Source organism: Nycticebus coucang, chromosome 1 (assembly GCF_027406575.1).
Source record: "Nycticebus coucang isolate mNycCou1 chromosome 1, mNycCou1.pri, whole genome shotgun sequence".
Lineage (NCBI taxonomy): Eukaryota > Metazoa > Chordata > Mammalia > Primates > Lorisidae > Nycticebus > Nycticebus coucang.
This window is the reverse complement of record NC_069780.1, coordinates 192,528,994-192,544,837: the sequence shown is the minus strand read 5'-3', so window position 1 is coordinate 192,544,837 and position 15,844 is coordinate 192,528,994. Positions and strand designations below refer to the sequence as shown.

Here is a 15,844-nt window from a genome sequence, read left to right as displayed (position 1 = left end):
AGTCTCTGTGGAAATGCTCTGGGTCGTATAGACGCACCTGGTTTCAGCTGGGGAAAAAATGTCATTCTCTAACCACATCTTTGTGGCTGGAATTTTTCAGCCACCACAACACATAAGGTAAAATGTATGTAATATCATCTCTAGGCATTAATGAAATTGAAGCACAGGGAGTCTGTGATCTAAACTGAATCAGGTCCAATGCACAGAGCTGTGTCCTATCATAAAACCTCGACCTGTGCTGTGAAAACAGGGCAGAAAGCAGAGCTCCCACTTCTCACGTAAAATAAACAAAAATAAAAGTTGATTAAAAATGTTGGTGTGCGTGTGGGTGTATTTGCTCATTTTGTCCAGACCCCTGGGGCATCTGCACAATTGGCACACAGACTTGATGGCCCACCTGCGAGGTTCACTATTGGTTAAAAATAATTTCTATAACTTGAGGGTCTTTCAATTTCTAAGAATGATGAATTACGTAGTCTCTAGGTGACTTTCTAAAAAAATGATTATAGGGTTCCCAGGACCCCCGCTCTGTTCAGACTCTCCCAGCTGATCACGGGACAGTCTTTGATTACGGGACAGTCTGGTTTACTTATCTGTCCCCAGATGACTTCTGAACTGCCTCACCTGCAGCTCAGCTCTAGACTATGGAGTCTCTGACAAGTGGTCCTTGTGGCAGCATGTGACACAGCTGCCAGCTCTGAAAGTTCACAGGAGAGATTCCAGCAGGAAGCCTACTAAAGGCTCTGCCTGGCATGGGCATCACCTTCCATCTGTGCTGTGGACGGATGTGGCTGGTGTGTCCCAGAGATCCTTGTGGACACTAACTGGGACCTGCAAGGCACTGAGTCAGACTCAGAATCGGTGCATGGTGATAGCCACGGAGCTTCAGTTTCCTGCCCTCACCTGCTGGCTCACGGCACCCGTGGTAGTCTTCCAAAGCTCAGATGTGGTCCTGTGTTTTGCCGGCACTGACCAATGTCAGAATCTAATTGTAGTCAGGGTCGCTCCCCTGCCTCCTCTGGCCCACTGTTCCCTGATGGCTGGGCGTATTGAATGGCTGGGGATGATGTGGGGGTCTCAGACAGTGGGCTGCCCCAGGGGTGCTTCGCCCTGTGATTTAAAGTAGTTCTCAGGTTCTCAGTCACTTCCTTGTATCTAACTCCTCATGTCTCCTTCTTTTTCTGTGGCTTTCAGGCCCCTCCTGCTCAGGGCAAGAACAGGTACCTGCTTGTTCTCACAAGTTACTGTGAGCTGTCCCTACATGAGTCGTAAGACACGTGCCGGGGGACAGATCAGAGGAGTACATGGCGTAAGTGTTGGCACCAAAGCCCATGGGAAATGGAGGGAGAAAGGGTTTTAAAATGCAGACACTGGGGCCGGCTCCATGGGGAGTCTCCCAGTGCCAGGCGGGGCAGACTGCAAGCAGATGTCCTCATCAAATGGATGCTGGCTCTAGTTAGAAACACAGCAGTGAGGCACCACTGATATTTAGAAGTAGATTTATAGTGGGTTTTTCTTTCCTTTTTTTTTGCTTTTCCTTTCATGGAAATCTCCAGAAATAGAATTTATCAAGATCTCTGTGTTAGGGAACAAATCCGTACGCAGACTGCAAATAGCAACAGCTTCCACACCCTATGTGTTTCCAGGTTCCGTAATAAAAATAAGTACATTTAAAATGAGAAGGTTAATGAGGAAACTATCTTTCTAATTTTACTGTAGAAAATGTACCAGGAAATCATGCCATTTAAGAAGACAATCAGAGAATATATATTCCCAAATTATGGGGAAATACGACTGCAGACAGCCAGAGCTCATCACCTGAGTGTGCCCATTTCCACTAAAATCGTGATTTGTTGTGATACTTTCTCATTCAAACAAATGGCATATTTGTGCCATGTTTAGAGGGGTGAGAAGGGAGGCTGCCTGCAGCTTCCTGTCTGGCCCGACAGACCCTGCCGCCTGCCACATGGCCCTGCATCCAGCGGGCAAGGCTTCGGTCCAGCCACTCCCTCTGCACATGTTCCAACTCCCGTGTTTCTTCTCTTTCTGTGGCTTTCAGGCCCCTCCCTGCTCAGGGCGAGAACAGGTACCAGCTTGTTCTCACAAATGACCAACTTTTGCTCTTCTTGGATTTTTATTTAATGCCTTGTCCTTGGCCTCTGGCAAGACTCACTTCTGCCTTCATCCCTGTTCACTCCCTGCTCCTAATGACATGTCTCATATGCAAATTTGGCAGCCTCATCACCTCATGTCGCTGCCAAGGGTCTCTCAGTCCTGGAGCTGAGCTGGTCCCACGTCCCTCTACCTCTCCAGGACCCTGTTTCCTCTCTGGACTCCAAGAGAACCATAGCCGGTCCAGCCATCAGGGTGCCTATGGGTCCATCACTCGGTCAAGCTTTTGCGTGAACTGGTGGTTGGAGGTCCTGAGGACACAGACGGGAACTTCTCCTCAGCTGCCAGAGCAGGTTCTGTGAGTGAATTTGTGTACATGTGCCAAAAAGTGACCCTGCGTGAGTTGCCAAGCTAGTACTGGGATTTACTTTGCTTATATCATAACCTGGTAGCAAGGATGTGGGGGGGAGGAGGAGAGGTTCTCCCCCCCACTGAATGCTGAGGGCTAGAGGCTTTGTTTATTCAAAGAGTAGACAAGTGTTCAAGAACTTGGCCTGTACCCCTGGGACCACATCCCAAACCTCAGTTATTATTTCCCTACATACTCAATTCTGCTCCAATCGTCAATCCTCTTCCAGGCCTTGTGGGCTCCCCACATGGGGTCAGCTGTTCTAGGCTCCTCAATTTCCTGTCTCTGTAAATATGGTCCCTTGAAATTCTGCAATGCAGCCTTAATCATTCCACCTGGCTCAGCTTGCATGCAACCCCCCCTCACAGCACAGGGGACCACTCTTCCCTTCCAGGACCCCCAGTTCCAGCAGCATGGCAAACACCCCCATGCAGACCCAGAAGGCTCCCTGCCTGCTTGAGGACATTTGTGTCACTGTCACCAGGTTTGCATTCACAAATGTCAACCGCTAAGTTACATCTGGGGTTTACTCTCCAGAGTCCTCTGGAGCAATCCCTGTGAATTTGTGAATTGCTCTTTCTTACTGAAATGTACAATGGATGGGACTGCACTAAGCAGAGAGATTGTTCTGGAATCAGGCATGGCCCCAGTAGACATGGTGGGGATGGGAAGATGTGGGTATCTATGGGCCGAGGACGCCACAGACCAGGAGCAGCAGGCTGGGGAAGGTCCCAGAGCCCAGTATTTCAGACATGCTCTGGAGCAGAGCAGCTGTGCTCTCCACACAGAGCAGAGCCGGACTGGGATACAGCAAGTTTGGGAGGGACACTCTTTCCACCAGGGCAGGGAGGACAGACCCTCGCAGTAGCTTTTGGTTGAGGTATTTTCCATTCTTTCTGTAGTACCTGAGGATGACTTGGTCTAAATATTTTACAAAATGTAAATATGAAGAGAAGAATGTGGTTTGGGACACCCCCCACACACACACACACCGCCATGGGCACTGAGGTCCGACATCAATTCCTATCAGGAGAAATTAGGAAACGCCTAGTGAGGGAGGGTCTGAGCGCAGCATGTGGACTGAGAGGCCGTTCAGATCCCAGTCCGGCCCCTCCTGGACTCCAAACAAAGCTCCACTCATAGCTGGTCACACTGCAGTCCCAATCAGGCACTTAAGGAGAAAACATTAATATTAGTGATTTTTTTTATACTGTGGAAGTGTTACAGGAGACATCCCAGTGGACATGAGCGTAGTTCTTCTCAGGAGACCAATTACCAAGGGGATGACTGCTTTCCAATCTGGGTTATGCAATAGCAGAACCCCTGCCGGAGTGTCCAACCTTTTCTCTCTGCTGCACATCAGAAGAGGAGGAGTTGTCCTGGGCCACATATTAAATACGCGAACAGCAACGAATACTGACAAACAACAGCAGCAAAAGTCCGTGTACACCTTCTGTGATATCCAACACCACAGGTGAGCAAAACAGGCCTCACCTGATCTGCATGTGGCCCGCAGGCTGCAGGCTGGACAGCCCCACGGAAGGTACGTGGTGTCCCCCGCCAGTGACAAGGCAAGGAACTGGTGTTTACAGCAAGAACAAGACTCCAGAGCTTGAGCTGGGCACAGATGTGTGATCTTACAGATGTGAAATCATAATTAAAAAGAAGACAAACAGATTTTCTTAAAATAGCCCACATTGGATTTCTAGCCTTTTTATATTCATATTTGTTTTACAAACTGCTCTGCTGGCTCAGTGGCAGCCCTGTACATGACCTATAGACTCCTTGAAAATGAACGTATTAAATTTTATTATCCCTCCCAGATGTTAGGCAATTGGAAGTATAAATTAAAATGAATGATATGCATTAAAGCTCATTTTCTCTTTCATCTGCTTAGTGCCTGCAGACCAGTCGCCTGGCGCGCTAGAGGCCCAGCCCAGGGCGGGTGCTGCCATCAGTGCCTAGGCTTTCACTGGCTTAACGCCCTCTCTCCACAAGGTTCTCCCTCACGGTCTTGGCCGGGCAGCTCATAAGCTCGCTTCTTCACTGCCACTGCTGCTTCCGGACTGGATGTCCTGTGTCAGCCGCCACCCCACACCTCCCTTGACGTGCACATGTGCCCCCACCCAGAGGTACAAAATCATCTGCACCCAGGCACACTCACACTATGCACTGTCCCCGTGAAAGCAAACGTGTCACCTCTGGGTGAAAGTCTGAGAGCAGCGTGTGGACTGAGAGTCCTTTCAGACCCTAGTCCTGCCCTTCCTGGACTCCGAGCGAGGCTCCACTCCTAGCTGCCCACACAGTGCAGAGCACACCCAGCACCCGGTCTCGCTTCCTGCCTCTCCCGAGTGTCTGTATGAACATGCCCTGTGTCCCGCTGCAGCCGTGCCCTGAGGCCCCATCCTCCTGGGATGCAGCCTGCCTCAGTCACCACCCTCATGACTTCTGCACCAGTCCAGGGGGGGCTGGCCAGGACAGCAGGAGCAGGGCGGCGTCTCCCACAGGGAAGGAATCGTCATCTCAGGAAGAGGAAGCTCAGTGCCCTTCCTATAGCTCTCGCAGGATTTTTAGAGAGAACAAACCTGGCTCCAGTTCACAGTTTTACCTGGAAGCAGCCAGAACATCTTTACGCTGACTCTCCACCTGTCAGTCTGTATCGTCCAGGGCAGCCCAAAGAGAAAGAGACGGGCAGCTTCCAGACGTTTCTTTCTTTGCCACCTGTTTCTTCCACTTAGACTTTCAAGAAAAGAGAAGGAAAGGCTCCAGGTGAGCAGGGCACAGGGCTGGGCCACAGCAACAAGAGAACAGAGGGAGGATGGTGACCGCACAGCAGCATCAGTGCCCAGCGGCCGAGGACTGGCCGGGCAGGTGCGGAGCAGCAACATGGCGGCTAGAGGGCTGTGCTGCGTGCTGTGCTGGGGCAGCTGAGGGAAGCCCCTTCACTGGGCAGAGGAGCATGGGGCAAGCAGAGTGCAGAGCCCACACCCTTGCTGCACAGCACACCCCGCCCCCCAGAAGACACTGAGACTACACATGCTGCTGTGTGGACAAAGGAGAAAGCCTAGTCTCTGAAAACCATCAAGACAGGAGTGGTTAGGAAGGTGGCCTCTCCACAGGCTTCAGGGACCTGGGGTCTTTTCCTTCTGTGGTAGCACCATCTCTAAGGTCACCAAGTGGCTCTGGTAGCTGGTGAGAACAGCACCCTGGAGCTTGACAAGTAGCCTCCCTGAACCAGGCCTGGAAGCAACCAAGCTTTCACTGACCACACCCTGGTCCCCATGGCACCCTGACGTCCCCAGGAGCTGGGAGATGGAGTCCAACTCTGTGCCCTTAACAAACAGGACATGGCCCTAATTAACATCCCTCCATAAGAGGGAAACTCCCTTTCTCCTGTCTTAATTTTAGGTAAATTTGATTCTAAAAAATGAAGATGGCAAATGGAGACATTCCTAGAAGTTAATAGAATGTGGACACAGTGGACCGTCCATAGCTGGGCACCTCCCACAATGACCATCTCCTCAAGTTGACCTAATCCTCGAAGACCAAACACACTTCCACATGAGATTCAGCACAGTAGGCCTCGCTCCTTCCCTCAACCACCTCCATATGTTGACCAGTTTGTTGCAGTCCCTTCACTGGTCAACTTGCAGAAGTTCTACTGTAATTGAGACAAACTATAAACTCTCTGAATTAAAAGACATTTGGGAAAAACAGAAACAAAATAGATAATGAAGCAGGAACAAAGAAAGTTGAACAACTTAAGTTAGATGCAAGTCAATAGATCTCATTTCCTTTATGAAAATTGTTTATTAATATAAACATTTTCACTAACTTATTTAAGCTAGGCTTTCTAAAGTATAAAATAAATAATTACTTGGATCCTAAAGGAGACTAGATAATTACAAATGAGAGCTCTGGATATGGGTGGGACAGACACACTCAGAGAAACATTATGGACTGGAATTGTTGCTTGTTGCCATATTTGTCTTTTAACATCCCCAGAATGCTGACAGCTAGCTTCAGAAGGATGCAATTTAAAATGATACATGGAGTTTGCCCATTTCTTAATGATGCTTAAAATGATGCAGAAAATGACGAAATTCAGCGGAAAGGAATACACGTCAGCCGGACACAGAGAATTGTGAACCACACCGTGGCCACCCTGTCAGCATGCGTGGCCTGTGTCTTTGTCCTCACAGACGGCTCTGGGGACACTGGGCCTCCAGACCATGTGGTTTGAGTTCCCCACTGGGGTGATGGATTTGAACTGGTCCGGCCACAGTTTTCCACCCAGTCCCCTTTGTGACCAAAGGCATGTGTTTGTGAAAGAGCTTGATGTTGTCAGGGGTGAGCGCAGGGACCAGGAACAGAGCAGAAAAGAAAAACGGTCCCCACAGGCCTCCGCACGTTCTAACCAGTGAAGCCCAGAGCCTCACTTGCCTGCAGCCTGAGGACAGAGGCCACCACAGAGACCTCTGGTGTCACCGTGGCTATATCCACAGGGGCTCACAGCTGCTACACAGATGCTGCAAAGCACAATTCTGGGACATGGAGATTCCAGCAGACTGGAGAGGACAGGTCAGACCCCTCCGCAGCATGACTCTGAAATCCATGTGAACATTTATTGTAAACATTATTTTCAGAAGTTTATTCAACTTTTGTTGTTTTCTCAGAGTACCACAGGAAAGCAGGAAAAGAATAAAAGCTTTGATTAAAACATACTATTGCAGACATTTTCATAATATGGAATTTGTGTCTTCTTGACAGAGAGGTGGTAAATCAAAGAGTAAATCCACAGCGATTGCCAAAGGGAATTCACGATCTACATAAAGTATAGATTTAATGGTGTCATGAAAAATTAATATAGTTTGACATATCCTGAATATTTTAAAATAAATAAAAACTTTAGGGAAGGGGCAGTGAATGACTGCAAACACTGGAGAAAATGGAGGATTTTTGAAGTTCTATTTGGTAGAAAAATAAAGGAAGAAATCCTTCCTCCCCTCCTTCATACTGGAATATGTTCAAAATAGTGAATTATTTTATGAATACTCATTCTCCACTAACAGCAATGGAAAAGGGCCAAAGAGAGACCTGCCAAGGCATGAGATTAGCAACAAAAACCTAGAAGACATGAGATTTATTATATATTAAAAAAAAAGGAAAATGGGACAATGGATTCCAAATGAAAAGACATTCCCACATAAATTAAGGGCTTTTAAAATTTAAGGTGCTCTTTCAAGAAGTGTCTTAATATAATTTGACCAAATTTAAAAACAAAACAAATTCATCAGCAAAAACAACAACCTTTAAAAACACATTTTATTGATCAGCTTTCTGCTGTGTGCCAAGGCTTTGGGAAGTTATGTAGGAACCACTGTCAATTTTCAATATAAATATTTATTGAAACATTTATATAAGCATTTATTGGCCACTATTATGGCTAAATATGCTTATAAGATCCTAATCAGCTAGATGGATGTGAATTACAGTGAGCACCTGAGAGTGTTCCAGAATCTGTGCTCAGGAGTTGCACACACACAGGACTGTCTTGGTGGCTGAGCCCTCCCTCCTGCGTAAAGGCATTTAGGAGGATGAGCTCAACACACAGGCCCATTTTATGCCCACTTCTGGAAGGGGCAGGCAAAAACACTTGTATTTGTCAGGCACATGAGCTAGGAATAGGTTAATACAAAAAACTCTATGCCCAGAGTTTTTTGGGGGAGGAAATGGACCAATATCTGGAATTACACAACCTCCCTAGACTTAATTTGGGAGAAATAGATCTCTGGAACAGACTAATATTAAGCACTGAGATTGAAGAAATAATAAAAAAGCTTCCCCCCGCCCCAAAAAAAAGGTCTGGACCAGACAGCTTCATGCCAGAATTCTGTCAAACTTTCAAAGATGAGCTGGTACATATACTGCGGAAGCTATTCCAAAACATTGAGAAGGAAGAAACCTTCCCCCCAACACGTTCTATGAATCAAACATCATCCTGATACCAAAACCAGGAAAGAACCCAACTAAAAAAGAGAGCTACAGACCAATTTCGTAATGAATGTCAGTGCAAAAATACTCAATAAAATCTTAGCAAATAGATCGCAGCTACATGTTAAAAAAAATAATGCATCACGATCAAGTAGGCTTCTCTGTAGGGGTGCAAGGTTGGTTTAACATGAAAATCCATAAATGTAATACACCATATCAACAGAAGCAAAAACAAAGACCATATGATTCTCTCAATAGATGTAAAAAAAAAAAAAGCATTTGACAAAATTCAGCATCCTTTTCTAATAAGAAAACAGGAAAATGTACACGGATGCCACATTTCTTAAACTCATGGAAGCCATCTATGATAAACCCACAGCTCATATCATACTGAATGGAGTAAAACTGAAAGCTTTTCCACTTAGAACTGGAACCAGACAAGCATGTCCACTATCACCACTACTATTTGACATAGGGCAGGAAGTCCTAGACAATACAGTCAGGCAAGAGAAGGAAATAAAGGGCATCCAAATGGGGAAAAAGGGGGTCAAACTCTCCCTCTTTGCTGATAATATGATCCTATACTTATAGAACCCCAGAGACTTAACCACAAGACTCCTGGAAATGATCAGGAAATATAATAAAGTCTAAGGGTATAAAATCAATGTCCACAATTCAGTAGACTTTGTATATGCCAATAATAGCCAAGTTGAGAAGCAAGTTGAGGACACAATTCCCTTTAAAGTAGCTTCATAGGAAATGAAATACCTAGGAATATACCTAACAAAAGAGGTGAAGGACCTCTACATAGAGAATTATGAAATCCTAAGAAAAGAAATAGCAGAAGATATCAACAAATGGAAGAACATAGCATACTCTTGGCTGGGAATAATCAAAATGGTTAAAATTTTTATACTACCTAAAGCAATCTATAGATTTAATACAATTCCCATTAAAATGCCAACATCATACTTTGAAGAACTGGAAAAAATACTTCTTTGTTTTGTATAGAAACATAAAAAAAACCTGTATAGCCAAGGAAATTCTGAGTGATAAAAATAAAGACAGAGGCATCACCCCACCCATTTCAGGTTACCTCACAGGTTGGCAGTGATCAAAACATCATGGTATTGGCACAAAAATGGACATATAGAACAGAATAGAAAGAGAATAGTGGCTGCATAATGGTGTGGGGGGTGAGCCACCCTTGGGAGCCTACCATGGTGCGTAAGGAGTTCTGGCCCCCAGAGGAAGGCTGGACAGAAGTCCAGTGTGGCCCAGAGGGGAGAAGTGAGCTGCAGAGTGGGCTTCACCACCCACATCCCTCTCCCACGAGCTCCACATCCACCCTGAGGCAGGAGCTGGGACTCCACTGCCTCTTAGCGACACTGCCAAATGTATGGGAGATTCAGGGCTAAATATTAAATCTAAGCTCTTTGCTTGATTTGAAAGATGTGGGGACCAGGGATGTAACCAGCCTGTGCATAACAACAGAAAGGCCAGAAGATGACAGTTTTTATGATAGTGACATTTGCTCCTACCAGAGCAATTAGTATCTGGTGGGGACCAGGCCCCCAATGTCTGTCACTTTCAATATCAGTTTGTTATTCAACATCATTAAGCCTCAAACTTAGCATGAAATCAAAGTCTTGTGTTGTTGGCTGAAAGGGCTGGGGACACTTGGGACTTCCCATTCTAGGATCAGGGTCAGGCTGGGCACTTTCCTCTCCACAGGGGACTGTGCCTTCTCTTTCTGGCATGGAGCAGACGCACCAGGCTTGTGTGCCTCCCGCCTTCACTCTGACACGTCTCCTCCCTGGGGGTGCGGCCAAGGGCTCCTCCTCGCCTGCACAGAATGGGGGCTCCATCTCCAAGAAACCACCCCCACAAAAATGCAGGCGTCCACTGGCCCCAGGCCTGAGGCTCGGGCTCAGCCAAGGTGAGGTTCATGGCAGCTCTGGGTTCAGATGTCAGTGGAGGCCAAGAGGACAGTCTGCTGAGTGTCCAGGAGATCCTATTTTGCTGGGAATTTGTTTTTGGATTTGGAAGAGCATCCACGTCACTAGTCTCTTCTTCCTCCACATAAAGAAAGAAGGAAAGGAAGCAGGGAAGGAAGAAGGAAGGGAGAAAAGGAGGAAAGAGGGAGGGAGGGAGGGAAGGAGGGAGCAAGAGAGGAAGGGAGAGGTGCCAGTGTTTATTTGGGTGCAGCCAGTGGGTCAAGGCAAAGGGAAGCTTACCCCGGGGTGACGGAAGCCTCTGGAGCATGCTGGCTACAGAACACTTAAATTCTTATGAGGTTAGATGTGGTGCCTTCTCCCTAATGTTGCTGCCTAAAGCCTTGCTCATATTTTCTCTTAAAATGCACACAAGTGCCATTAAATTCTCCACATCTCTGCCTCACATCTTGTCCACATTTCTGCAATATACCGAGTGAGGGAACAATTAGACATAATTAACATCTGTGGTTTTATTAAAGTCATATTGATTTCCTGAGTTAAATAAACAACAAGAAAGTGCCAAAGCACAGATAAAGCTGTAATCCCTGAATCAGGGCCTGCCAACCGACAAAAGCGCGTGGTGATCTGGAGTGAGTTAAAATCAGATGTTACAGCCACACAGAAAGGAAGCTGAAGGGGACACGCTTACAACATGTTCGGTCTTTGAAAATTGGATCTTTTACTATTTCCACATCTACATTCAATCTCATTAAATATAGTGTTTCAATAATATAGATCTGTTTCTGGTGTTAAAAGAAATCTAACAACTCTGTGTTAATAAATGTGATTTTATGTGTAAGTAAGAAACGTTCTTTTGCTTGAGTCTCTAAGGCCCAACACAATATAAAAGGAAGATTGTACCATTGTTACTGGGGCTTTCCATGTTTATTTAATAGACTTTTCCGTGCTAAGTAATTAGTAAGTTGTGACTAGATCTTTCCAAAAGGATAGAAATAAAGGCTAAATTTCAAATGACAAATATGACTCCAGGAAAGACTTAGGTGAGGTGACTGAGCCCCACACCAGGGTTGGGACACCCCACTTCTCTCTGCTTTTACATCCCAGTGAAAGTCTAGGAGTAGTTCAAAGTCTCTATTTCTGGGGATTTTCTAGGCTGAGACTGGCACACACCTGCACACACCTGCACACACACACAACACGGATGACTAAACAGAGTAACAGGATAGCCGCCAAGTGACAATGTTTGCCCAGAATGTGTGTGGGAAGTGGGACACATGAGGGATGATCTTTAATGGGAATGGCACTTTACAGGCTCATGAATGAGAGCGTAAAGCAGCCCCTCCGAGTTGCTCTCTAGGAAACCAGCAGCCCACGGCCGGCAGCGGAGAACAGGTTGTGCAGCCACCCGAGAGGTGTCCCGACACCAAGGGAACTCGCTATGTTATCACAGATTGCTCACTGTAGATTGTATGCTAACTCTTCTATTAGACAATATTGTATAGGTTCTTAATAATTTTGCCTGGAAATTGGTAAGATAAAATACTCATTCCATTGCATTTTACTTAGTAAAAATTAAATTCTACCCCGATGAAATACTCAGGTTCTAAAGATTAAATAACATGTATTAATCTAATAAGAGCTTTGTAAGTCTAAATTTAAAACAACATAACAACTCTTTGAATTCTGATTTCTATGCAGTTGATGACATCGCTCACTAGTGAGGGTACAATTTTCTTTTACGTTGTATATGTGAGCAAGCTGACAGCTTACTGTACCACAGGGCAGAGGGCGGGGACAAGCCGCCTTTGCAAGACATTAGCATAAACAAACACAAGGGAAGGCTTCCGCTTCCTGTCAGGAATGGGACTCTATTTATTCTCCTACCTGAAGAACAACAACAAAAAATAGACAAACATATGAAACACACATTGTAAAGAAAGAGGCATCAAGTCCTGATGGCCGAGGGCCCTGAGGAGAGAAGCCAACCAGGTGGGCCCTGTACTCGTCCTGGTCACTTCCCTGAGGTCTCCAAGCCTGGGCAGTGGAAGGTGAGCATCCTAGAAACCACCAGGGCTCTGAGTTCACACTACAGAGTGCGGCAGAGGCCCACGCACAGGGAGAGACTGGCACACAGAGAGGCAGGCGCACAGCGCAGTCCAGAGGCCCAGCAGAGCAGGCAGCTGAGAGCTGCTGAGCACATCCTGCAGGGGACCTGCAATCTGAGAACAGGGACACCGGCGCGTGTCAGAGGACGCTGTGCCAGGTGCTCACAGAGGGCTGAGAGGAGTGCCCATGCTTGCCAGCCAGACAGGAAACACTCAGAATTCATCTGGGATTGGCCAAAATACATGGACAGGCCTTGTGTAAGTCACAAACAGAAATTAGGCCTAGACCAGTGCTTTTCAGTCTCAGCACCACTGACACTTGGTCTGAGTAATGATTTGCTGTAAGAAGTTTGCACCATTTCTGTGTTTACCAGCACCCTAACATCTCCAGCAGATGGCTAATACTTTAGCCATTGCCAAGTGACTCCTGGGTAGAAAAGTTACCCAGTTGCAAACCACTATCTTAGTGTGATAACTGTTCCAGGCTTGTACTCCTGCAGTCCCTAACCTGGGCTGCAGACCAGTACCAGTTTGTGGCCTGATAGGAACCAAGCCACTGAGCATCACAGCCTGAGCCACCCTTCCTGTCCCATCCTCCTGCCCTGATTTGTGGAAAAATCAGCTTCCATGAAATTGATCCCTGGTGTCAAAAAGGTTGGGGACCCCTGCTGGAGGACATGAGCACATCGAACTGTTTCTAAGCAAATTAAAAGAGGGAGAGGAGGAGGAGGGAATGGAGGAGGGAGAGGAGGAGGGGAGAGAGGAGGAGGGAGAAGGAGGAGAGAGAGGAGGAGGAGGGAGAGAAGGAGGAGGGAGAGGAGGAGAGAGAGGAGGAGGAGGGAGAGGAGGAGGGAGAGGAGGAGAGAGAGGAGGAGGAGGGAGAGAAGGAGGAGGGAGAAGGAGGAGAGAGAGGAGGAGGAGGGAGAGAAGGAGGAGGGAGAGAAGGAGGAGGGAGAGGAGGAGGAGGGAGAGGAGGAGGAGGAGGGAGAGGAGGAGGAGGGAGAAGAGGAGGGAGAGGAGGAGAGAGAGAAGGAGGAGGGAGAGGAGGAGGAGGGAGAGAAGGAGGAGGGAGAGGAGGAGGAGGAGGGAGAGGAGGAGGAGGGAGAGGAGGAGAGAGAGGAGGAGGAGGAGGGAGAGGAGGAGGAGGGAGAGGAGGAGAGAGAGGAGGAGGAGGAGGGAGAGAAGGAGGAGGGAGAGAAGGAGGAGGAGGGAGAGGAGGAGGAGGGAGAGGAGGAGGAGGGAGAGGAGGAGAGAGAGGAGGAGGAGGGAGAGGAGGAGAGAGAGGAGGAGGAGGGAGAGGAGGAGAGAGAGGAGGAGGAGGGAGAGAAGGAGGAGGAGGGAGAGGAGGAGGAGGGAGAGGAGGAGAGAGAGGAGGAGGGAGAGGAGGAGGAGGGAGAGGAGGAGAGAGAGGAGGAGGAGGGAGAAGAGGAGGGAGAGGAGGAGGAGGGAGAAGAGGAGGGAGAGGAGGAGAGAGAGGAGGAGGAGGGAGAGAAGGAGGAGGGAGAGAAGGAGGAGGGAGAGGAGGAGGAGGGAGAAGAGGAGGGAGAGGAGGAGAGAGAGGATGAGGAGGGAGAGAAGGAGGAGGAGGGAGAGGAGGAGGAGGGAGAGGAGGAGGAGGAGGGAGAGGAGGAGGAGGGAGAGGAGGAGGAGGAGGGAGAGGAGGAGGAGGGAGAGGAGGGAGAGGAGGAGAGAGAGGAGGAGGAGGGGGAGAGGAGGAGGAGGGGGAGGAGGAAGAGGAGGGAGAGGAGGAGGAGGGAGAAGAGGAGGGAGAGGAGGAGAGAGAGGAGGAGGAGGGAGAGAAGGAGGAGGGAGAGGAGGAGGAGGGAGAGAAGGAGGAGGGAGAGAAGGAGGAGGAGGGAGAGAAGGAGGAGGGAGAGAAGGAGGAGGAGGGAGAGAAGGAGGAGGAGGGAGAGAAGGAGGAGGGAGAAGAGGAGGGAGAGGAGGAGGAGGGAGAAGAGGAGGGAGAGGAGGAGAGAGAGGAGGAGGAGGGAGAGAAGGAGGAGGGAGAGGAGGAGGAGGGAGAGAAGGAGGAGGGAGAGAAGGAGGAGGAGGGAGAGAAGGAGGAGGGAGAAGAGGAGGGAGAGGAGGAGGAGGGAGAAGAGGAGGGAGAGGAGGAGAGAGAGGAGGAGGAGGGAGAGAAGGAGGAGGGAGAGGAGGAGCGGGGAGAGGAGGGAGAGGAGGAGAGAGAGGAGGAGGAGGGAGAGAAGGAGGAGGGAGAAGGAGGAGGGAGAGGAGGAAGGAGAGGAGGAGGGAGAAGAGGAGGAGGGAGAAGAGGAGGGAGTGAAGGAGCGGGAGGAGGAGCAAGAGGCCAGGGAGTAAGAGGTGGAGGAAGAACAAAGAAGACGGCATACATGATCAATTTTTTTCCTAATTTGTTAAAACCCACAGATTCAAGAATCTACAGATAATAAAAAACAAGAAATATAAAGGAAACAGTACTGAGACACTTGGTAATGAAACTGCTTAAAACCAATAATAAGGGTGGCGCCTGTGGCTCAGTCGGTAAGGCGCCGGCCCCATATACCGAGGGTGGCGGGTTCAAACCCAGCCCCGGCCAAACTGCAACCAAAAAATAGCCGGGCGTTGTGGCGGGCGCTTGTGGTCCCAGCTGCTCGGGAGGCTGAGGCAAGAGAATCGCTTAAGCCCAGGAGTTGGAGGTTGCTGTGAGCTGTGTGAGGCCACGGCACTCTACCGAGGGCCATAAAGTGACACTCTGTCTCTACAAAAAAAAAAAAAAAAAACAATAATAAAAGGAACTCTTAAGGGCAGCAAGAGGAAAAAGTAATCCCAAGAAGAGCATCACAGTTACGATGGCAGCAAGTTCTCTTTAGAAATAATGCAGACAAGAAGGCAATGCTGCAACATTTTTAAAGAAAGCACTAAAGGAAAAGCTGTCAGCCTACATTCTCATACCCAGAGAAAAGAACTTTCAAATGTAAAGCCTAACAGTCATAAAAAGTCAAAAGAATTGATCACCAATAAAATAGCAGTACCAGAAATATTAAAGCAAGTTGTTCTGGGAGGAGGAAAACGACCAGAAGGAACATGGGTCTATCTGGCAAGGGAAGGAAGGTGGCAAGGTGCAGCTCTGGGGCAGGTACACAGACATTCTGCTCATTAAGTCCTCTGTGCCAAAGAAGATGAAATATTTGGGAATTTACCTAACAAAGGACGTGAAAGATCTCTACAAAGAGATCTATGAAACTCTAAGAAAAGAAATAGCTGAAGATGTTAACAAGTGGAAAAACATACCATGCTCATGGCTG

General features: G+C 48.0%; 1 protein-coding gene across 1 annotated transcript; it reads right to left on the bottom strand.

Moving 5' to 3' along the window:
• Positions 1-12,554: 12,554 nt before the first annotated feature.
• Positions 12,555-14,931, bottom strand: LOC128591525 (basic proline-rich protein-like). The gene is given in 5 exon segments (XM_053599066.1): positions 12,555-12,692; positions 13,371-13,475; positions 13,477-14,286; positions 14,289-14,792; positions 14,794-14,931. Coding segments are annotated over 5 exon segments (1,695 nt in total).
• Between the last annotated feature and the right edge of the window lie 913 nt (positions 14,932-15,844).